The 21,193-nt window shown below is 38.8% G+C and overlaps 3 protein-coding genes across 9 annotated transcripts in view; 2 read left to right on the forward strand and 1 right to left on the reverse strand.

Moving 5' to 3' along the window:
- Positions 1 to 9,548, forward strand: part of slc11a2 (solute carrier family 11 member 2) — a 27,937-nt gene extending 18,389 nt beyond the window's left edge. For 4 of the 7 annotated variants that reach the window (XM_058055867.2, XM_058055868.2, XM_058055865.2 and 1 more), the window contains 15 exons: positions 1,072 to 1,211; positions 1,334 to 1,453; positions 1,755 to 1,874; positions 2,078 to 2,184; positions 2,285 to 2,355; positions 2,430 to 2,497; positions 2,577 to 2,732; positions 3,562 to 3,720; positions 3,807 to 3,893; positions 4,101 to 4,220; positions 4,441 to 4,590; positions 4,718 to 4,791; positions 4,976 to 5,129; positions 6,170 to 6,223; positions 9,208 to 9,548. In XM_058055867.2, coding sequence (XP_057911850.2) covers positions 1,072 to 1,211; positions 1,334 to 1,453; positions 1,755 to 1,874; positions 2,078 to 2,184; positions 2,285 to 2,355; positions 2,430 to 2,497; positions 2,577 to 2,732; positions 3,562 to 3,720; positions 3,807 to 3,893; positions 4,101 to 4,220; positions 4,441 to 4,590; positions 4,718 to 4,791; positions 4,976 to 5,129; positions 6,170 to 6,223; positions 9,208 to 9,279 — 1,652 coding nt within the window. In that variant the 3' untranslated portion in view covers positions 9,280 to 9,548. Of the gene's footprint in view, positions 1 to 139; positions 302 to 1,071; positions 1,212 to 1,333; positions 1,454 to 1,754; positions 1,875 to 2,077; positions 2,185 to 2,284; positions 2,356 to 2,429; positions 2,498 to 2,576; positions 2,733 to 3,561; positions 3,721 to 3,806; positions 3,894 to 4,100; positions 4,221 to 4,440; positions 4,591 to 4,717; positions 4,792 to 4,975; positions 5,130 to 6,169; positions 6,224 to 9,207 lie in introns of all 7 variants that reach the window. The other 3 variants (XM_058055859.2, XM_058055858.2, XM_058055864.2) reach the window with 1 other exon arrangement.
- A 2,129-nt stretch (positions 9,549 to 11,677) lies between these two features.
- cnpy2 (canopy FGF signaling regulator 2) lies at positions 11,678 to 14,363 on the forward strand. The gene is made up of 6 exons (XM_058055894.2): positions 11,678 to 11,815; positions 11,997 to 12,113; positions 12,204 to 12,319; positions 12,401 to 12,598; positions 13,427 to 13,523; positions 13,713 to 14,363. The coding sequence occupies exons 2-6, from the start codon at positions 12,014 to 12,016 to the stop codon at positions 13,754 to 13,756; spliced, it is 555 nt and encodes a 184-aa protein (XP_057911877.2). The 5' UTR covers positions 11,678 to 11,815; positions 11,997 to 12,013; the 3' UTR covers positions 13,757 to 14,363.
- A 694-nt stretch (positions 14,364 to 15,057) lies between these two features.
- LOC131106621 (uncharacterized) lies at positions 15,058 to 19,843 on the reverse strand. Its single transcript, XM_078798680.1, has 3 exons — positions 19,716 to 19,843; positions 18,951 to 18,983; positions 15,058 to 18,847 (listed from the first exon to the last, which is right to left on the reverse strand). Exons 1-3 carry the CDS (start codon positions 19,796 to 19,798, stop codon positions 15,247 to 15,249), a joined length of 3,717 nt encoding a protein of 1,238 aa, XP_078654806.1. The 5' UTR covers positions 19,799 to 19,843; the 3' UTR covers positions 15,058 to 15,246.
- Between the last annotated feature and the right edge of the window lie 1,350 nt (positions 19,844 to 21,193).

Here is a 21,193-nt window from a genome sequence, read left to right on the forward strand (position 1 = left end):
GAAACGCTGAACTATTTTATTTTATTATCTACTTTTATTTTTATTTTATCTATGTCCAGTCAGTGCTTTATTTGCACAGGGATTATTGACACATGCTACTTTGTTATTACTTCTCTCACTTTCTGTTTGATTTTTTTAGAAACCTGATGTCAGAATGTTGTGACATTTAAAAGGAGAAAAAAAAACAGATAAAGGAAGAGTCATATAATGGCGGCATCATCAGTCGGTCAGGGAACAGTGGACTTTGGCACTAGCAATGAGGCAGATATGAAGGAACGAAAGCAGGAATGGGCTGAACTCAGTAAGTACGAATATAAAATAAGACCAGAAGAACATGACTTTTTTTTTTTCCCAGTATTGTTTTACAAAATTGAGAGAAAAATCTTCGCTTTAACCGACCCCTTCTCAGAAAGGTAGTTAATCATACGTTCCTGTTTTATTCTCTAATAAAAACAATCTGGTGAAGCATATGTGATTGTTGTTACCCAGTTGGCATTCAAACAGAAAGAAATCACTTTCAAATGCAATGATATTAAAAATGAATTTATTGCAATGGGGTTCAATACTACCGTATTTTCCGGACGATAATTTTTTTTTTTTGGTGTGTGTTTTTGCTGGTCCTGTGAAATCGTGCTCTAGGTTTGTGTGCCAGTATCCACTACACCCATCACTCCTGTATGACAGCAAATATACAATGTAAACATCAATTTATATAGACAACTCAGAAAGATGGAACACAAATGCCCACAAAAAGAAAATAATCTGAAGATTACAAGTAAACTAGTTATGTTTTATTGGCTGTAGTTATCTGAATAACCGTTATGTTACATTATTATACCGCCTATCCATGTAGTTGCCTTTCAAGATAAAATGTCTGTTCTGGGTCTCTGATTTTATAAAATACATTTCTCCCCAAAAATGCAACTTATATATGGATTTTTTTCCTTATTCATTGTGCATTTTGGGCTGGTGCAACTTATACTCAGAAGTGACTTATAGACTGGAAAATCCAGTACTTTCTTTATCACTAACTTCACTTTTTTTCCTGTTTTTTTTTTTTTTTTTTTTTAGAGGACTCCCCTCAGGACAGTGGGGACATTCAGACAAACCAGTACAGCTCCATCTCGCCTCCCTCTTCACCAGTGGGCTTGGAGGAGCCCTTCTCCACTTACTTTGAAGAGAAGGTGCACATTCCTGAAAATGCCAATCAGGTACTGACTGGTCTCCTCTTTTAAAACAGATCTTATAAGGATTGTTATATTTTCTGATTATGTGTATTTTGCAGCCAAATTTAAAAGTCAGTGTTCTTGTTTTTTTTTTTTTTCTTTTTCAGGTGTTCAGTTTTCGTAAACTTTGGGCTTTCACTGGGCCTGGGTTCTTGATGAGCATCGCTTACTTGGATCCAGGGAACATTGAATCTGACCTGCAGTCTGGGGCTAAAGCTGGATTTAAGGTGAGTACATTTCACAGTGATCTATATCACTATTTAAACTGTCTAAATATGTTTTTAATGTCTAACTTTTTATACCTGACTGCTGTGCCCCGCCCCGCTTTTTCTCATGTTTTAACTGTGTATTAACGAATGAATGTTGTATTTTAATGTATCTTTTACTCGTTTATTTGCTTTTATGCAACTCCATTCTTCTGTAAAGTGTCTTTGAGTATTTTGAAAAGCGCTATACAAATAAAATGTACTATTATTATTATATATATCTGGCTTCCATAGTTTTCATATGTGACTCTTCCATCCTCAGCTCCTATGGGTGCTTTTGGGGGCCACAGTCATCGGGCTGCTTTTGCAGAGGTTGGCCGCACGTCTGGGTGTCGTCACGGGGATGCACCTGGCTGAAGTCTGCAACCGGCAGTATCCCACCGTGAGCGTCCACACTCGTATCCATGTAGAATATATCATTGATTCTCAAACTGTGGTGTTCTGCACACCCTGGTGGAATCAACAACTACGAGATTTAAAAATAAATAGATGTAGAAATGGTAGCAGTCACAAAGCTAAATATTTTGAGGTGGTGTAAAAAGTTTGGGTCTATACCAAAGTAACTAGAATACTATTCATGTACAGGTCCCCAGAATCATCCTGTGGCTGATGGTGGAGTTGGCCATTATCGGTTCAGATATGCAGGAGGTGATTGGCTGTGCAATAGCGCTCAATCTCCTCTCTGTGGGAAGGTACCGCATCTTTACTTCTGGTCCATTAATATAATATTATTAAATATTTCTGTCATGGTCGGAAATGATGGACAATGTTTTCTTATCCTCATCCTTACAGGATCCCCTTGTGGGCAGGAGTCCTTATTACCATCACAGATACGTTTGTTTTCCTCTTTTTGGACAAATATGGTATGTGATGATTCTAATGCCAAACATTGGGTTTAGTGTATCCCCGGTGATGACATGCTCTCGTCCATTTTTAGGTCTGAGGAAACTCGAAGCTTTCTTTGGCTTTCTCATCACCGTAATGGCGATAAGTTTCGGTTACGAGGTAACGTTGCGCCTTTATTTATAATGTTATTCAACAAAGACCATCAACATCATTTTTGATTCTGTGTTTTTATCCGTAGTACGTGCTCGTGAAGCCGGACCAGGGGGAGGTGCTGAAGGGTATGTTTGTTCCCTACTGTGCCGGATGTGGGCCTGTGCAGCTGGAGCAGGCTGTTGGTATCGTAGGCGCCGTCATCATGCCGCACAACATCTACCTGCACTCGGCTCTAGTCAAAGTAAGAAACATGTTCATTAGTGTAATTTAAAAAATATATATTTTTAGTGAGGGCTGCACGGCGGTTGAGTGGTTAGCGCTCCACATCTCTGTGTGGAGTTAGCATGTTCTTCCCGTGCATGTGTGGGTTTTCTCCGGGTACTCCGGTTTCCTCCCACATTCCAAAAACATGCTCGGTTAATTGGCGAATGGTTGTTTGTCTACAGCTGGGATAGGCTCCAGCACCCCCACGACCCTTGTGAGGAAAAAGCAGTAGAAAATGAATGAATGAATGAATATTGTACTGTGTTGGACTGCACGGTGTTTGAGTGGTTAGCGTGCAGACCTCACAGCTAGGAGACCAGGGTTCAATTCCACCCTCGGCCATCTCTGTGTGGAGTTTGCATGTTCTCCCCGTGCATGTGTGGGTTTTCTCCGGGTACTCCGGTTTTCCTCCCACATTCCAAAAACATGCTAGGTTAATTGGCGACTCCAAATTGTCCATAGGTATGAATGTGAGTGTGAATGGTTGTTTGTCTTTATGTGCCCTGTGATTGGCTGGCGACCAGACCAGGGTGTACCCCGCCTCTTGCCCGAAGACAGCTGGGATAGGCTCCAGCAACCCCGCGACCCTCGTGAGGATAAGCAGTAGAAAATGAATGAATGAAATTGTCCATAGTTATGAATGTGACATGGGAAATGTGTTTTTTCTTAAAATCTGATCTTGACTCGTTCTTGTGAACCCGATATCGTGTATTGTCTCGTATCGTGATACCCCAATCCCTTTATGACTCCCATGACTTAATAAATTAGATGTTGAAGATTAACCCGTTGCCTTTTTCATGCTCCAGTCTCGAGAGGTGGACCGTCGAAATCAGAAGGAAGTCAAAGAAGCCAACAAGTATTTCTTCATCGAGTCATCCATCGCGCTCTTCGTCTCCTTCCTCATCAATGTGTTTGTTGTCGCTGTCTTTGCTCAGGCCTTCTACAATAAAACCAACATGGACGTGGTGGGTATATTGTACCATTACACTAAAATGCTGTAAATTAGTAGATTTCAGTGTTTTATTCTGCTTTTTTTTCCCCTTGTTTGTAGAACGTTGAGTGCAATGCAACCAGCATTCCTCATAAAGACCTTTTTCCTTTAAACAACGAGACCCTGGAGGTTGATATCTATAAAGGGGTATGTATGTTGGTATAGCAATGAGAGATGCTCATTCATTATTATTTTTTCAAATTAATATTTCCGGTATTGGCAGCAAAATAGCCTTTAGTACTGTAGGAAATAAACACATTATATCATATGCGTAATATAATACTGCATTATGCAATGTATGACAAAGTGCAAGGATGAAACATGTTTTCTCTATCCATGTGTCCGGTTATTCAGGGTGTGGTTCTCGGCTGTTTCTTTGGCCCAGCTGCACTCTACATCTGGGCCATCGGGATCCTTGCAGCAGGCCAGAGCTCCACCATGACTGGCACCTACTCTGGCCAGTTCGTCATGGAGGTACGCTCGCGGTGACGTCTGTGTCTCCATCAAAACAAAACAAAGACGTACATGTGCGGAGACTGTTGATATTTTTAAAGGGAGGGGCTTTCTTAGTATTTGTTTTTCCTTTTAATTGTGGTATTTGTTTTTAATTCTGTAAACCACTTTGTGTTGCTAAAGTGCTATACAAATAAAGTTGATTTAATGTGTTTGGGATTTTATCATTCTGTTTGGTTAGGGTTTCTTGAACCTGCGCTGGTCTCGGTTCGCGCGAGTGCTGCTGACCCGCTCCATTGCCATCACGCCGACGCTGCTGGTGGCCGTTTTTCAGGACGTGCAGCATCTGACTGGGATGAATGACTTCCTCAATGTGCTGCAGAGCATGCAGGTTAGATTCAAGACAATTTCACATCCAGTTCTGTTTATAGTGTAGTAATAGGTACATTATCTATCGGTTGCTTTTGATAAATTAATTTTTTACAGTGTCTTAACTCATTTTTATCCTCCTGTCACAGCTTCCGTTTGCTTTGATCCCAATCTTGACCTTCACCAGTTTGACGTCCATCATGAATGACTTTGCAAATGGCTTGTAAGCAAACTCCCATCTTATTCAGTTCATTGATCAGTTAGAAATGAAGAAATTAATTCTTCATTCCGTTGGACAATTTAATGGAAACAGTTTAGGCAAGACCTTTTCTGTTGTTCATATGGTTTGTCAATATTGTCCTTTTATTAATCAAAATGCCGATAAAGTATCTTGTCGTTTTCTCCAGGGCATGGAAGATCTGTGGTGGTGTCCTGGTATTACTGGTCTGTGCCATCAACATGTACTTTGTGGTGGTTTACGTGGCGACGCTAAACAGCGTGCCACTCTACTTGCTGGCGGCTCTTCTCTGCATAGCCTATCTGTGCTTTGTAGGCTACCTGGTAAGTACACTTAGTATTACATTACAGTATTTTACCATACGGACAACAAGATGGCCAAATCAACACAGCCCAAAGTTTGGACACACACAATGCAACCCCATGGGCCCAACCCCATTAATAAGGCAAGAAATTCCACAATGTAAATAGTCATGAAACCAACAAAACCCATTGAATGAGAAGGTGTGTCCAAACCTTTGGCGTGTACTTTAAGATGGTACGTGTCATTCTGCTTATGTGGTGGAAGGTGCCATTAGTGAGGGTGACCTCATGTAGAATACCCAAATCATCACATTCGGGCCGGCAGATATATAAATGTGAGAGGTTTGCTAAAAGATACCTTTTATAATTTCCTTACAGTTAACATATGGATAGAAAATAGTTATTTTACAAAATACTATCTACCACCAAAGACGCAAATTCAGCATCAACATGGTTTGTTAAACCTAAAATTTTCTTTGTTGATCTTTTCAAGTCTTACTGGACAAATAAATAGCTAAAAATAAACAAAAATATCAGCTATAATAGTAAGTTCAACTTTAACAGAAGTAGCTGTCAAAAATGTTTTGCTCGAGACCCGACCAATATTTTCATAGATACAGTTTTAACATGATTAGAGTCCTCAACACATTAACTAACACCCGAATACTGACCCTTACACTTGTAGTACCCATTATTGTAAACATAAGAGTAAATAAGGCATAAATAAAACCTGTGCTCGTGTGTGTTGCAGTAAATGTGTTCCCTAGGGGAGATGAGTTGTGGGCAGATAGGAAGTGACACCTGAGGTTCAGAGTTGAATTTCAGCTCGCCGTGGGTTACGGCTGCATCAGTAGCCCATGTAATACCTGCAATAAAAGTGATCAAGTCTGGTGTTTGTGTGTCAGCAACATTACTGACACCTAGTGACTACTACATATTCACAGTGTCTTTGAATATTTCTTCTGAATGCTTTATATTTGTGTTACATTTTGCTACATTTAGGCAAAAAAAAAGGTATTTCCTTGTCTTTCCTGTGTCTAACAGACTTATCTTGTCTGCAGGTGTGGCATTGTTTGGTTGCCCTGGGGGTCTCTTGCCTGGACTTTGGCAGCAGGGTAAGCAATCAACATGCTGCGTTCATAGAAGAACAGTCTGAATACGACACCTAGGGATGAACAACACAGTAACCTGCAGCATTCCTCTTCCCTCTGAAGACTCTGAGCACTTGTACTGTAACACAACAAGGACTCTACACAAGTTCATGTTGAACACACACTCCCCCGTTCAATGTTTTGTGTTTTTTCTTGTGTTGGGCTGGTTATCGAAATGCAGACATGTAAATCACATCAGAACAGTTTTATATTTACATGCACAATATGATGCTTGAGGAAAAATCCCCAGTGTAATCTGCTGTGGGATTTTCTGTTACCACAAAAGGGGAGCAAAACATGCAGAGTTGATCCTTTGCTAGCTGAACTACGGGGTTGTAAAGTAATACTAAGATTGTAGGTTTGTGCAAATGTAGAGGCATTTTAGCCCCTCTTAATTTCTGCGTTTTGCTCGCTAATGGGTATCGATTTTACAGTTTCCATTGTGTTTGCTTTGACGTGACAAAGCATAATTAATACCACTTTAGTTCTGCATGTATTTTACATCAGTGGTCATACTTATGCTGCAGCCACACAGAATAACCACAAAACACTTCATTGAAAACGTTCTACTCTAACTCATTAAAAAAAAAAATTAGATTCAAATTCAAATGTTCAAGTTCACCAAATTCAACTGAATTTAGATGGAATTTGTTTAGATGTCTTCCAAATCCGCATCAAAGTATTCTTGCTCTGCATCTTGACTTCCTTAACATGATTCATTTCTTGTGCCAAGTGATATCCAGATGGTGTCGTGTAGTTACACGCTACAAACTGGTACCTGTTAAAGATGCTTTAAAGGAGATTTAATGTCTGCAGGGCTCCAATAATGTTAAAAATTCAAGCAGGTTTTCTACGAAAATATGACATTTATTAATATTGAATCCTACTCTGCACAAATTCACTTATTGTGGTCATCTGGCATCAATAATTCGTGATAATTGAGGGATGACTGAATATAAATGTGAGCAAAATTTTAAAAAAAATGTATCACATTCATAAACTAATCCTATTATAGAGGAGACACAATTTGATAAATATTAATTTCAGCATTGCCTGACCAGCCATAACACAGTAAATGTGTATTCATTTTTTTAGTCTTTTATTTATCTTTTTGTGAGTTGACACTATGATCAATGTTGTATCCACTTTTCAATCATCCACCATAATACTTCAAATTGGAAAGAAATTCACATCAAATATTGCTGCTGTGCGGGAAAACTGATACATTTGGATTATTTTATAGCAAATGTTTTTTCTTTTTTGGAAGGGGAATAATTAGTACACAGTCTACTTTAAAACTACAGATGGTCATTACATTGAATTTTCCAGATTAATTACAAAAATTAACTGTTGTGTTTTATATATATATATATATTACTGATATTCATTTCACTGACTCAACAGCGCCTCTGCTGGTTGCAGCCAAGAAGTGCACTCAATTTTACCTCAATTGCTTCCAGACCTGATTAATTCATCAATGCTTACGCCTGTCACTACCAAGATGGTGGATTTTAAGACTGTTAAGATAAAGATGTCCAACTCCCAAGTTACTCAGAGTCCAAAGTCTCCATTTTGGCAGAATTAAAGGTATACAACAAATGTTCTAATTGGCTAAGATGACATTTAGGCTTTTAGTGGATGCTCGCAATAATCTCAAATAACCTTTTAACTCGAATAATCATTGAAGTACGTAATATTTGTTTATAGATGACCATTTCGCCAAAGAGAACTTTCCACACAGCCGTAGCAGAACCAATGTTGTAATTACGCCAGCATTAATACCGCCGATGTGTTCATTTTAAACGGTACAGCAAATGTTACTCGTCAAACCCAGCTACTGCCATCTTGTCAAGTTACAAAAAAAACTACATCAGGTGGTTGCCTACAGCCACAGCTGTTTTTTTTTTTTTTTTCGAGAGTCATCTGTGGTTACCTACGCTTGTATGGGAGACTTGGTGGCTTTAATCGGCGCATTTAATGGTTTGTGTGAAGTAAAAAGCGGAGGCGAGGGAATCGAATCGACACTTCCTTTTGTAATTTAAGTGTTATTTTACAAACCTGACAGATTTACGTATTCCAAGGTGTTTTCATGCTCTGATTAATTCATATACTGGTATTACCAGGCAGAATTTAGTAAGCTTTTGTAAAAAATAATAATAATAATAATAATACACTGTATATAGTATGCACATTTCTGGGGTTGTGTGTGTGTGTGTTTATTATTGTTTTGTTTTTTTAATGAAATAATGTGAGAGAATGAGATTAATCCATCGTTGTTAATCCAATATTGTGCTGACGTCTCCTGAGAACATGTTTAATGCCAATTAGGACTTGAATGCAATATTGTGTGCATTTGTGTCATTTCCTGCTGTCTTGTCACTTGATGATGACACCCACCGTTTGTCCAAAATAAATGGCAAAAATATGCATACATAGGCCTTTGTCGGTGTCTTGTGTCCCAATGCTGAAAGAAATAATAATAATAATAATCATCTTTTGAAATAAAAAAATCAAAAATGTGTCCAAATGTTAGGGATTTTTGTCATTTTTCAGTGTAGCGAGGAAAGCAATGAAGATAATTGGATATTCATATACTGTCACAGTAGCATTGTGTCGTGCAAAATGTTCTTTTGCAGGACATTCCGTGGTTTAATGTGAAAAGTTGAGTTTGATGCAAGGTGAGCGACTTCCACTCGTCACTAATTCAAATTGTTCAAATTGAGAGCGACTGACTGACCGGATCAAAGCACTCAGTCGTGTCACCTGACCTCCCTTCAACCTTCATCGATGCTCAAACGGCTCCTACTAAACGCGTCTTTGTGTGTTTCTCCTTGTTTCATGTTCTTACAAGTCAGTCGTTCCTCTTTTCTCGGATTTATGATCAGTAAGGATGACTCACGTAAGGTTCTCCTTACTCTCTCTCTTTCTGTCCTTCCTCTCCTGTGCAGATGGGACTGGTGCGGCACACGGATATTTACTTACTGACTGACATGAACGCGGACGGTTGGAGCGAGAGATAGGCGCTCGCATTGTGAGGGGAGACAACACGCCCGAAAATGCTGATAGAGACCACAAGAGAATGGCCAGTATGTTTGCTTATTCACCTTTCAGTGCCTTCCGTTTCTAAGTGTCCTTAAAAGTGCCCTAGATGCTCTTGGTTTTAAACCAAATGCCTCCGCCAGCCTTAGACAGCCTTCTTTTGACACAATCAAGTTGATGCAAAAAAAAACAAACAAAAAAAAATATATAAATGCAACCCAACAGAATAACATGGAGTAGTGTATGATACTGTGACGCACATACAAAAAGAATTAAAAACTGACAGTACTTTTATTATTAAATAATTATTGTATAATTATTATATTATATATAATAATTAAAAGTATTATTATAATGATATAATAATTATATATAATATAATAATTATTATATAATATAATAATTATATTATTACATTATATATATAATTATATTATATATAACAATTACATATAATATAATAATTATTTAATAAAAGTACTGTCATTTTTTAATTCTTTTTGTATGTGCGTCACAGTATTATTTATTATAATTGTCTTTTCTTTTGGGTATGTTTGTTTTTATTTTTATATGAGACAATGCATTAAAAAAAAAACAACAACATAAAAACATGTTTATTTATACATGCACAGTCGTCCCTCACTACATCACAGTTAAAACACCTCTATCGCATTTTTTTTGAAAATTAATAAATGGCCGCTTTTTTGTGGTTTACTATGGACTATTATTAGTAAAATATATATATATATATATGTTACATTACATTAAATTACCTTCACACTGCATGGAGTCCGACATGACATAGTGAAGATGTTTTCCCTCCCATTCCATGTGGAAGTGGTAAGTTTTTGAATTTTTTTGTTTGTCCTTCTTCCCCACTCAGAATAATGAACTCAGAGAGGCTAACTAGTTAGCTTGTTATACCAGCAGCGGCTGTCCCTGTAATCCCGTAGTCTGCGCAATGTGGTCTAAACTAATACTAGGAGTGTGAAGGTGATTATAGGGGTGTTATTTTGTCCAGAGGGCTCTAATAATGCTAAAAATGTGGAAAGTCATACACACGTTTTCTATGCTCTATGAAAATATTCGATTTATTAATATTGAATTCTACTTATAGCGGTCTGGAACCAATTACCTGTGATAAACGAGGGACTATATACAAAAGTTTATAAAAAAATTTTTTTTTGGTCTTTCTCTGTCCAGTGGATGTTTGTGGGAATTTACTGTGGGGAAACTGACTCTATTTTACATTTTCTTTCATCTCATTTGTACATTGGTAATATATTCACTTAATTTATGCTTATAGTCCTATATATTTATTATTATATGTGTCCATATTTTGTAAGTGATGTGCCATGAATGCTAATGTCGTCTACTCGTACCGCCTCCTGTCTTTGACATCGATAAGCACAAAAACAGGAAAAAAAAAACAATTCTGCAGGTTTCACGACTCATGTTTTTGTTTTTATATTTTTAAATATGTACCTAATCTTTCCCTCTTTGATACTATTGTTTTCCCAGGAGAGATATTTTTATATTTATAGACCGACTGGGTGGTGCATATTCCAACTTTTAATCCAAATTGTTTACAATTTTTTAAGAATAATTAACAAACACCTAAGCACTTAAATGAGTTAATGTGACGGCAAGCTGATGAATGAATGAATGAATGAATGAATGAATGATGAGATACGTCACATACGACAAACCTGCTGTACAGACAAGAAACTGACATTAACGTGCTGTTTTTGAAATGTTAAATACATTGCTACAACACAGTGTTGAAGACTGTATTTATTGATCATGTTTTTATGATCTTATCAGGTGTTTTACATATTTTTGTAATTGAATAAAGTAGAATATATTGTGCAAGAAAAGTGATTTTTTTTTAACGTGTACTACTATCATACTTGAATTATCATTCACATCCACAAATGACTGTAAACATAAATAGTTATATTTATAGTTATAAATAGTAATATTAACTCTCTAGCAAGATTTCAGTATATAGACTGGTCATATATCTCATCTTGTTTCATATTATCTACATACTGTATTGTATATAACTCTGGGAAAAACTGTTGATTTTGTTAATACTTGGGTTGTTTATATTGTTTATTTTTCTATATTGTGTATTTTTGTACTGCTTAACTGATTCTGTACTCGCTGCTGTGCAATGCAAATTTCCCCACTGAGGGACGAATAAAGGTATATCTTATCTTAATGCAGTTATAAGAAAAATCAATAAATTTAATTAATACACTTTATTGAAATATAACATTTTAATCTAATACTGACTTTTTAGGATGTTTTTATGACGTCACGAATCGAGGTTTTTAGCTATTCCTGTATTCACGTGCTTCATAATGTATTGACATTTGGCGTCCTCCCAGCCACACGGGGGCGCTGTCCGCGCTGTGACGCGATCCTCTGCAGATGCTACGTCACCACATTTCACCGAAAGAGATGACCCTCCAACTCTAAAAAAAAAAAAAAAAAAATCCTCGCCAGGAGCGGGTGAGTTCATTAAGAAGTAAAAGTACCTGAATGTGTGTTTTTTTAATGACTTTCTTGTCGTTTGGGTCAGCTTTCTGTCAAATATGGTTAGCTTTGGTTTAAACGAGGTTATGCTAACACCGGCACGAGCGTTTTGGCTTTATTGTAACAATAGTCCTCTTGTCTACTGTATTGGTTTTAGTTTTCTTTCGATGAAACATGAAAGACGGGGTTCTCCTTCTTACACCTTGTGTGGTTCTCCTGCTCCTCCTGAGCTCCTGTCAGGGAGCGAGACAAGGACAGGATATCCGATGTGGAGGTTGGTGTCTATATGGCAGTGACGTGTATAAATCGTGGAATTGTGAGTGGAAATAGTTCTTGTCACCCCCCCCCCCCTTTCACCCCCCAGCCTGCAGGGCTCTGGTGGACGAGATGGAGTGGGCCATCTCCCAAGTTGACCCGAAGAAAATGATTCAAACCGGCTCCTTTAGAATCAACCCAGACGGCACTCAGTCCATCAGGGAGGTCAGTGAACACATCTATCTCTTCATCATCACCATAGCAACATAACATCATTATGAAATGGTTCTGGTTTGACGCCACCAGGTTCCTCTTTCACGCTCCGAGGGAAACCTCATGGAGCTTATGGAGAACGTGTGCGAGAGGATGCAGGACTACGGCGAGCGTACCGAAGCTGCCACTAACAGGAAGTCCTACATGAGGATCAGCTCTCGTAGCGGCGAGGCCATGGATCTCTCTCAGGCCACGTTGGACTCCAGAGTCACCAGCAGTCTGAAGTTTGCAGTGAGTATGGAAATTTGATTTTTTTTGCGCATTTTTATGTTTATTTTAGATTTTTTTAAATTATGATATTTTAGTATTTTGTTTATTTTATAATTTTTTTTAGATTTATTACTGTTATTGAATGTTTTTATATTGTTTTGCACATATTGTGACTGAGTGCACAATAAATTATGCTTTTATTTTAAACATTTTATTATTAATTATATTTATTTTACAAATTTTGGGGCATCATGTTGACATTTATTTTTTATAGTTTTGTTATTTATATAGTATGCAGCGAGTACTGAAAATTAAAAAAAGTTGTTTTTATTTTGAACATATTTTAATTTTTTTTGCTTATTTTTGTTTATTTTAGTTTTTTATTATATTTTAGTATTTTGTTTATTTTATCCTTAATGTTTAATAGTCATTTTTATTTATTTATTACTGTTATTGAATGTTTTATTTTATACTGTTTTGCACAAATTGTGACTGAGTACACAATAAATTATACTTTTATTTTAAACATTTTATTATTAATTGTATTTATTTTACAAATTTTGGAGCATCTTGTTGATATTTTATCTTCCTTTTTTTATTTTTCATATTTAGTTTTTAACTTTTCAAGTCTATTTAAAAATATATATTTATTATATGTACGTATCTTATTGTTAGTTTTGTTATTTATATAGTATGACAGTATTTAAAGTTGTATAGTATTTAAATAGAAAATTTAAGTGTAATTTAAATGTAAGTTTTATGTAGTATTTAAAGTAATTTATTTAAAGTTATACATATTGATTATCAATAATTTATTTACCAATGTTACATCGTGTTTTCTTTTGTCAGTGTGAGACAATCGTTGAGCAGTACGAAGACGAACTCATCGAATTCTTCTCTCATGAGACCGAAAATGTCAAAGACAAACTCTGCAGCAAGAGGACGGGTATGTGTGTATTTTTAAATTTGGTTTTAAATGTCAAGTGTGTAACAAAAAAAACAACAACAAAAAAAACAATCAAAACATCCAAAGCCTGTAGCGTCGCACCATTCGGAATATTCAAGAATGTTACACGCTAATTCTCTCACCACACGGACCAATTACAACCACGGCGTTGTTCTTTATGTCCCTCAGACCTCTGCGACCACGCTCTGAAAATCCCACACGATGAACTTTGACACTGTGTCGCCATGGCGGCCCTCAGCTGATAATGGCCGGTTCACGCCATGGCAGTGGCGGCGTGGGTGGAAGATCATATCAATTAAGAAAATCCTAATCATTTTTTCAAAGGCTCACAACAATATCATTCCGGCGTTTGGTGGAGATTATGGGATGTTTGTTTTGACTCGTTTGCCTCATTTTTGTCACTCCTTTGCATCGCTTTTACCTCACGATAAGTTGTTTTCCAGACCAAACTCAAACTGTGAAAGGTTGTCTTCATGACTTCCTGCGTATAAATGGAGGTGACATATACAATATAGTCCTTTTGAGATGTAGATAAATTATCTCCAATCATCAGATCAGATATTCAATCCAAACTTTTGTATGTAGTGATCCATAATTTAGTCACATCCTTTCACTGTTACTCCACAACTGTACACACTTGACAAATATTTTGGTATCATTTCCTTTCTACAATATTTGAGTTATACAAACATCCCTGTTTTTTTTTATAAAATGTGTTTTTCTGCATCTGCTGTTGTCTTATCTGCATCTGCTGTTTTATATTTATTTTTTGCAGGAAATTGTCCCTTTCCAGAATACGGTAATCACTCACTCACTTGATACATTTTAAAAAGTATAACTCTTATACATATACATAACTAAATAAAACTAAAATAAATCAAAAATCAAAGTAACCGGAGAAAACCCACGCATGCACGGGGAGAACATGCAAACTCCACACAGACGCCTAATATTTATTAACTGTACAGTGTTTTAATCATTTTAAAAAGGATAACTATTATACATATACATAACTAAATAAAACTAAACTAAATCAAAACTTCACATCTTGTGGTGTCCACAGTACCCGGAGAAAACCCACACATGCACGGGGAGAACATGCAAACTCCACACAGACGCCTAATATTTATTAACTGTACAGTGTTTTAATCATTTTAAAAATGATAACTTTTATACGTAACTAAATAAAACTAAACTAAATAAAATCTTGTGGAATGTTCCCGGAGAAAACCCACGCATGTACGGGTTGAACATGCAAACTCCACACAGGCGCCTAATATTTATTAACTGTACAGTGTTTTAATCATTTTTTAAAAAAGGATAACTCTTATACATATACATAACTAAATAAAACTAAACTAAATCAAAACTTCACATCTTGTGGTGTCCATAGTACCCGGAGAAAACCCACGAATGCACGGGGAGAACATGCAAACTCCACACAGAGATGGCTGAGAGTGGCATTGAACTCGGGTGAGGTCTGCGCACTAATCATTTGTCCACCGTGCAGATATGCGTACTATTATTCCTATAATATTTTGACCATAAATGTCCACAGGATTATATGTAGTACTAACTCCACAACTAAAGGCGCCACATTCCGACTCAAAAGTAACAATAGTTGAACTAAAAAGAAGACCAATTCAAAACTATTACAGAATCCTTTTTGAGTTTTGGCTCCCCCTTGTGTTCAAGTTGGACACTACATCATTACCTTGTCCACAGTTTCAGTCTGGTACTCATCCTTCTCGTCTTCACCTCCATCCTGTTCATGGGTGTTGGCATCGTTCATTTCATCCAGGCACCCCCTCCCAACCTCCTCCATCTGCTCCTCCTGGACCTCCTGGACCTCCTCTGCTACGACCACCGTGTCCCCAGAATCATGACTACTGGTGCTGCTGCAGGAAAACGTGTCCTCCTCACACCATGGATGTCGCAGCATTTGTCCGACCTCCATGTCCTCTGACACTTCCAGTTCCTCAAAGATGTCCCTCACTCCTTCTCCACTCCTTGGATCCCAAAACTCCGCCACCTCCTCCTCTTCGTTCTCGGAATCAGGAGCTGTATGTTTCCTAATTCGATTCACTGCGTCCCACAACGGGTTGGTGTAGTGAAGCTCCTCCCCTTGGGGAACGTCAGGAGGGACACAGTTCCCTGGGGGAGGAGGAGAAGAACTTTCAGAAGAAGGGACAAACTCCATCAGAAGAAGAGGTGCAGCGAGAGTTGATGCAGTTTCTTCATGGGGGGCGAGGTCTTCTCTTGAGTCCAGTGCTGGAGATGGACCTCGGGGTTGAGCTTCATGGTTTATGTCTGAAGGTGATGGAGGAAACAGAAGTTCTGCCATAGGTTCCTCCAGACTTGGCAGATCTTTACTGTCCTCAAGCGACTCTTTGACATCCAGATTCTCCTCAGTTTGGACCTCCAACGATGTGATCTTCTCTTCTGTTTTATTGTCTTCTGCTTGAGTACAAAGGAGCTCCTGGTGCTCCATGTTGAAGTCTGATGGAGATGGAGGAGACGGAAGTTTAAACACGGCTTTGGTATCTTCTTTGGCACTCTGACATTCTACCATCGGTTCCTCCAGACTTGGTAGATCTTTATCGTGCTCAAGCGACTCTTTGACATCCAGGTTCTCCTCTGTTTGGACCTCAAATGATGTGATCTGCTCTTCTGTCTTATTTTCTTCTGCTTGAGTACAAAGGACCTGGTGCTCCATGTTGAAGTCTGATGGTTCCTCTTTGGTTATTGCGGGTATCTGCTCTACAGGTTCTATAGAAATATCACTTACCATTTGGACTTGATCACCTTCAAACGGTTCCTCGCTTGTTCCATCAGTAGGAGATTCCTGATGGACTTCCTCAGAAACATCAGTATCAGACTCTGATGCCGTTGCAGATGGATCCGCAGAAGGAATCAGAGACGTTAGCGATGAAGCAGTTCCAGGTTGAAGTACTCCATCCTCAACTGGGTCCAATGTTCCCCAATCAGTATCTGGACCCTCCTCGGTTCCTGACTCTGAAATACTTGGGAGCGACTCAAGGGAGGATATGAGAATGGGATTGGACTCTCCAACATCTGGAGAAGATGGAGGTAAGGGAGGATTTAACGGGAGAGGAGGTGGAGTGCCAGGCTGACCTTCATCCCTTCTGTCCTCCAGTCCAACTGGAACATTCTCGGTTGTTTTAACCTGCTGGTAATCATCTGGACCGGGTTGGCCGTCGGTCAACTGCTGGGATCCTGGAACGTCTTCAATCCAGTCATCGGACATCTTGTACTTGTTTGGGTCCTGCTGGTTCTGTGACTGCTCTTCCTCTTCGGTGGGGTCTTGGTACAGCTTCTCTATCATTTCATGGTGATGATCTGGAGAAGAATCGAGATCATTTTTCATGAACCTGTCAAGACAAGAGCTTCTTTCACCTTGATTCTCCAAGGATTCCTCAAGGTTTTCACCATCGATCTCAAGGGTTAGAAGACCTGAGTCCATCTTGTCCTTAAGACTTCTGTTATTCGGAATGTGGTTGACTTCCGTGTTTGGATCGGGGTCTAGGTCCTTGGGGTTTTCACCGTCAATCTCAAATGTTACGAGATCTGAGTCCATCTGGTCCTTAAGACTTTGGTTATTCGGAATGTGGTTGACTTCCGTGTTTGGATCGGGGTCTAGGTCCTTGGGGTTTTCACCGTCAATCTCAAGGGTTACAAGATCTGAGTCCATCTGGTCCTTAAGACTTCGGTTATTCGGAATGTGGTTGACTTCCGTGTTTGGATCGGGGTCTAGGTCCTTGGGGTTTTCACCGTCAATCTCAAGGGTTACAAGATCTGAGTCCATCTGGTCCTTAAGACTTCGGTTATTCGGAATGTGGTTGACTTCCGTGTTTGGATCAGGGTCTAGGTCCTTGGGGTTTTCACCGTCAATCTCAAGGGTTACAAGATCTGAGTCCATCAGGTCCTTAAGACTTCTGTTATTCGGAATGTGGTTGACTGGATCAGGGTCTAGGTCCTGCTTCAGAAGGTCTTCTGATCGGACAGGAGAAGGACGGCTATCTAAGAGATGAACGTGTTCCTTCTTGGGTGACTGAATCAGCTCCATTTTGACCACAACGCATGTCGTGTCGATCACCAGGAGATCTTCGCCTTCCTTGGATTCACTTCCTTTCTTGACATCCAGTCTCCTGACTTCCATGCCGAGTGGATTCCTGGTGAAACTGGGCTCCTTCCACAAAGGATATCTGGCAGGTGGTGCTAACTTAGCATCATTTGTCTTGAACTCCTCGGACAGTTTTTCCTCAGGTGCTACACTTTTTTTGGAACTTGGTTCCATCTGTTTTGTTTTGGTGGTCTTGTCTACTTCGTCTGCAACCTTGGATGTCGGATCATCCATAGAAAAGTTCCCGACCTCTGCGTTTGCCGGAGGTGTGAAGGACCCGTGTTCTGTTGGTCCTGCCATCCGAGACACCAAACAGAAGATGGTCATCCCGCCGGTCTTCTTACTCAATCGGAATTTCCGTCCTTCAATCACCTTTGATGACGATTCTGACGGCTGTGGAAATCGTTCTTGCGGAATGTCCGCATTGTTGACTCGGCTACGTTGCTTTGGGAATTCTTCAACGTCTGTTTTTTGGTTTCTGTCTGGTTTCTCCTGAGTTCTCTCGACTTGGATCCGATTGACATCGGAATGCGGCATCACAGATGAACGTTTCCGTGGGGTGTCATAGGGAGGGGGTGCGATATAATCAGGGGGTTGGCTAAACATTCCCAATCCTATCCGTCCTTTGACGTCCACTCCATGGCTGGGATTTGGAGCTTCTGGTGAAGCTATCTCCCATTGTGCTGGATCTTCTCTTGTGTTCGCACTTTGCCCGACTTGCTGCTGTGCCACCATGCAAGAGTCTATCCTGGTTCTTCTCCTCTCCAACAGACCTTGGGAGGCCCCCCTTTGCTCCGTCTCGATACGTCTCCTCCTCGGAAGGGAATGGCTATAACGGGCAGCCCAGGCTTCCAGTTCTCTCTTGGAAGCCTCCCACCTTCTCTGGTAGCTTCTCCCATAATCTCCCGTTGCGCATTCCCTGACTTCAGAAGGTTCATAATCGGCAAGGTTCTGCTGAGAACGATAATCCAAAATAAAAGGCAGCTGAGAAGAAGAAGTCGGCGTAAACAATTGAGGGTCAGTCCAGTTTGTGTAGTCCAGTCGAGATCCAGCTGTTCCTGATCTCGGTAAAGACCAGTGGCTGGACTCTCTGACGTGATTCCGCTGGTCGTCGTGGTTACTCGAAGGATAGTGGATCACCGGGTTTCTATCGTGGTAGCTGTGATGGATGGATGAAAGGGGTCAAAGGTGAGAGTCACAACACACCGAGATCTTCTCACATTGATTGACAGGTTACTGCAGGGGTCTCAAACTCAATTTACCTGGGGGCCACTGGAGCTAGGGTCTGGGTGAGACTGGGCCGCATCAGGTTTTCCCAAAAAAAAACAAACGCATTTATTAAAAACAGAAAAATATACAAACTTTTTCAGTGCTTTGGTTCCGATTTTCTACAATAAAAGTTCTCAAATATCTTATTTTTAATTTTTCTGCACAAAATAAAATGAAAAATAAACAAATCAAGAATAAAGAAAATCAATCAATCAGTAATAAATAAATATAATAATAATAAACCACATATAGTTGGTGGGTAGACAAATGATTTTTTTCAGATTAAAATGAACAAAGCATTATTAGAGCCCTGTAGACATGACAAAACACGACTATAGTCACATTTATACTCTTTTTATTTACAACATATTGCGCAACTGCAGGGTCTTGAGACACATGCTAACTCGCAAACTAGAGAGCTAGCGACCTAAACGGTAGCCTTCAAGTTATTTCCTTTAAACTTAAATAGCCAAAAACTTACCACTTCCACACGGATAGGGAGGATAACTATTAACAGTTATTTAACCTTTAACATGAACATTAATCAAACGTAATAATTTTTTTCTGGGTACATGATACCATACAGCATCCATATCAAATTTGACTTAAAAGTGTGAAAACAATAATTCTACTATAAAATAAAAATAAAATTAAAAAAGTGGTTTATTGTGACCTTTGGAAAATGTGCCTGCTTAAAGAGCAGTCAATGTGTTTTCCAAAATTCAACACAAACACTAAAAAAAAGTCGGAATACTTACTTAAACGTTTGACTCCTGCCAGGAACAGTACCATATCTCATGTATGGGGGGAGCAGCCCTTGATTTTTAGGCCATAAATCCATAATTCACACTGAATCTTGCACCCTAAACATAAACAAAACACATTAATATTGTTGGTGGCTTTAATATAATAACATAAAAAATCATTAGAACATAACATACCTTCAGTCAACGGTTAATTTCCTTTCCTGCTCGGGAATGATGACATGAGCTCTAATGTTCTGACGGGACGATTTGTTTTAAAGAGGGGTGGCGCTCCGTATCCCTCCCACTGGAATCAACCCACACACTCCTGTCACCTCCCTTGACCTCTCATGCGCCAAATGTCATGAGTTCAATTCCCAAACAAAGCGGAGCGGCTCGCCACAACAACAAGTACAAGTAGTACATTTATGGATTTAATTCACATTCCGTTTCATGAACTTTTCCCAGATATTAATGACAAAAAAAGCTGCTCGGAGTGATGAAATTGAATGGAAAAACAGGGCGGGGGACGGATGGGTTGCTTCAATTGTATTCCAGAGTGAGATGGGCCGGCCGGGTACGGCTTGCCTCTCTTTTCTTCTGAACTCTCCAGCGTAACAAACAGGCTTTCCTTTGCTGAACAGAAAGTCAGTACATCAGCAGGGACGCAGTAATCTGTTGATGTTGACACAATAATAGTCCGCCGGAATGGGATGGATAATCATCATCGTTGTTGTGATGAGTGTCGCGTTTTAGTTGTGCAATTAAAGTGTATTGTCGTTTTCTTGAAATGCTATACACGAGTTATGACGGGGGAATTAAACCCCATCATTATTTTCACGATTGCTTGATTTTTATTTCAATTACTTACATTTTTACAAGCAAAAAAATGAAAATATTTTCTAAATCTGTTATAACAATCTGTACATTAAGATTTATTTATATATGGGCATAATAAATCTGCATGGAATTAATCCTTGTGAAGCGATTGAGGGAAAAAAATGGAATGCACTACTTGGCTGCAACCAGCAGAGGCGCTGTTCATTCAATTTCAACTATACTGTACTTTGTTCTATATTTAAGGAAGAGCATAACACAACTCCTCCAGGCAGCTCAATAAGACACTGGCTTGTAAACAGGTGTTCAGAACATTCAGAATAAGATTCTCGGCAAAAAATTATTAAGTAAATAAAAATTTCTTGGTCAAATACCGATCCCTAATTATATCGGAATTATATTCTAATAATAATTACATAAAGTATAAAGACATTTGAACCAAAGCATCATTCATTAGGTTAAAAAAATAGTGCTACAACTACAAAAATGGCCTCCATCATGAAATTATCATTGATTGTCAAGAGGATCATGTAAACGGTGTTAATATTTCTAGTTTTTCCTTCACGATTAATTATTCTTACTTGGTGTAAAGTGTCCCGTGCACGGCGTTGTCATATCGCTAAGAAATTAAAAAAAGCCAAAGATTGTCTATATGA

This window comes from Doryrhamphus excisus, linkage group LG18 (genome assembly GCF_037039965.1).
Source record: "Doryrhamphus excisus strain RoL-2023G ecotype Guam linkage group LG18, RoL_Dexc_Guam_v1.1, whole genome shotgun sequence".
Classification (NCBI taxonomy): domain Eukaryota; kingdom Metazoa; phylum Chordata; class Actinopteri; order Syngnathiformes; family Syngnathidae; genus Doryrhamphus; species Doryrhamphus excisus.

Excerpts from the sequence above, each read along its gene's own strand:
- cnpy2 (XM_058055894.2), top strand. The coding sequence starts at position 12,014 with ATGAAAGACGGGGTTCTCCTTCTTACACCTTGTGTGGTTCTCCTGCTC. Across the intron at positions 12,114-12,203 it reads ACAGGATATCCGATGTGGAG|CCTGCAGGGCTCTGGTGGAC; the intron begins GTTGGTGTCTAT and ends TTCACCCCCCAG. Across the intron at positions 13,524-13,712 it reads ACTCTGCAGCAAGAGGACGG|ACCTCTGCGACCACGCTCTG; the intron begins GTATGTGTGTAT and ends TATGTCCCTCAG.
- LOC131106621 (XM_078798680.1), bottom strand. The coding sequence starts at position 19,798 with ATGGATTTATGGCCTAAAAATCAAGGGCTGCTCCCCCCATACATGAGA. Across the intron at positions 18,984-19,715 it reads GGCAGGAGTCAAACGTTTAA|TCTCACCCAGACCCTAGCTC; the intron begins GTAAGTATTCCG and ends GATGCGGCCCAG. Across the intron at positions 18,848-18,950 it reads CTAGCTCCAGTGGCCCCCAG|CTACCACGATAGAAACCCGG; the intron begins GTAAATTGAGTT and ends CATCCATCACAG.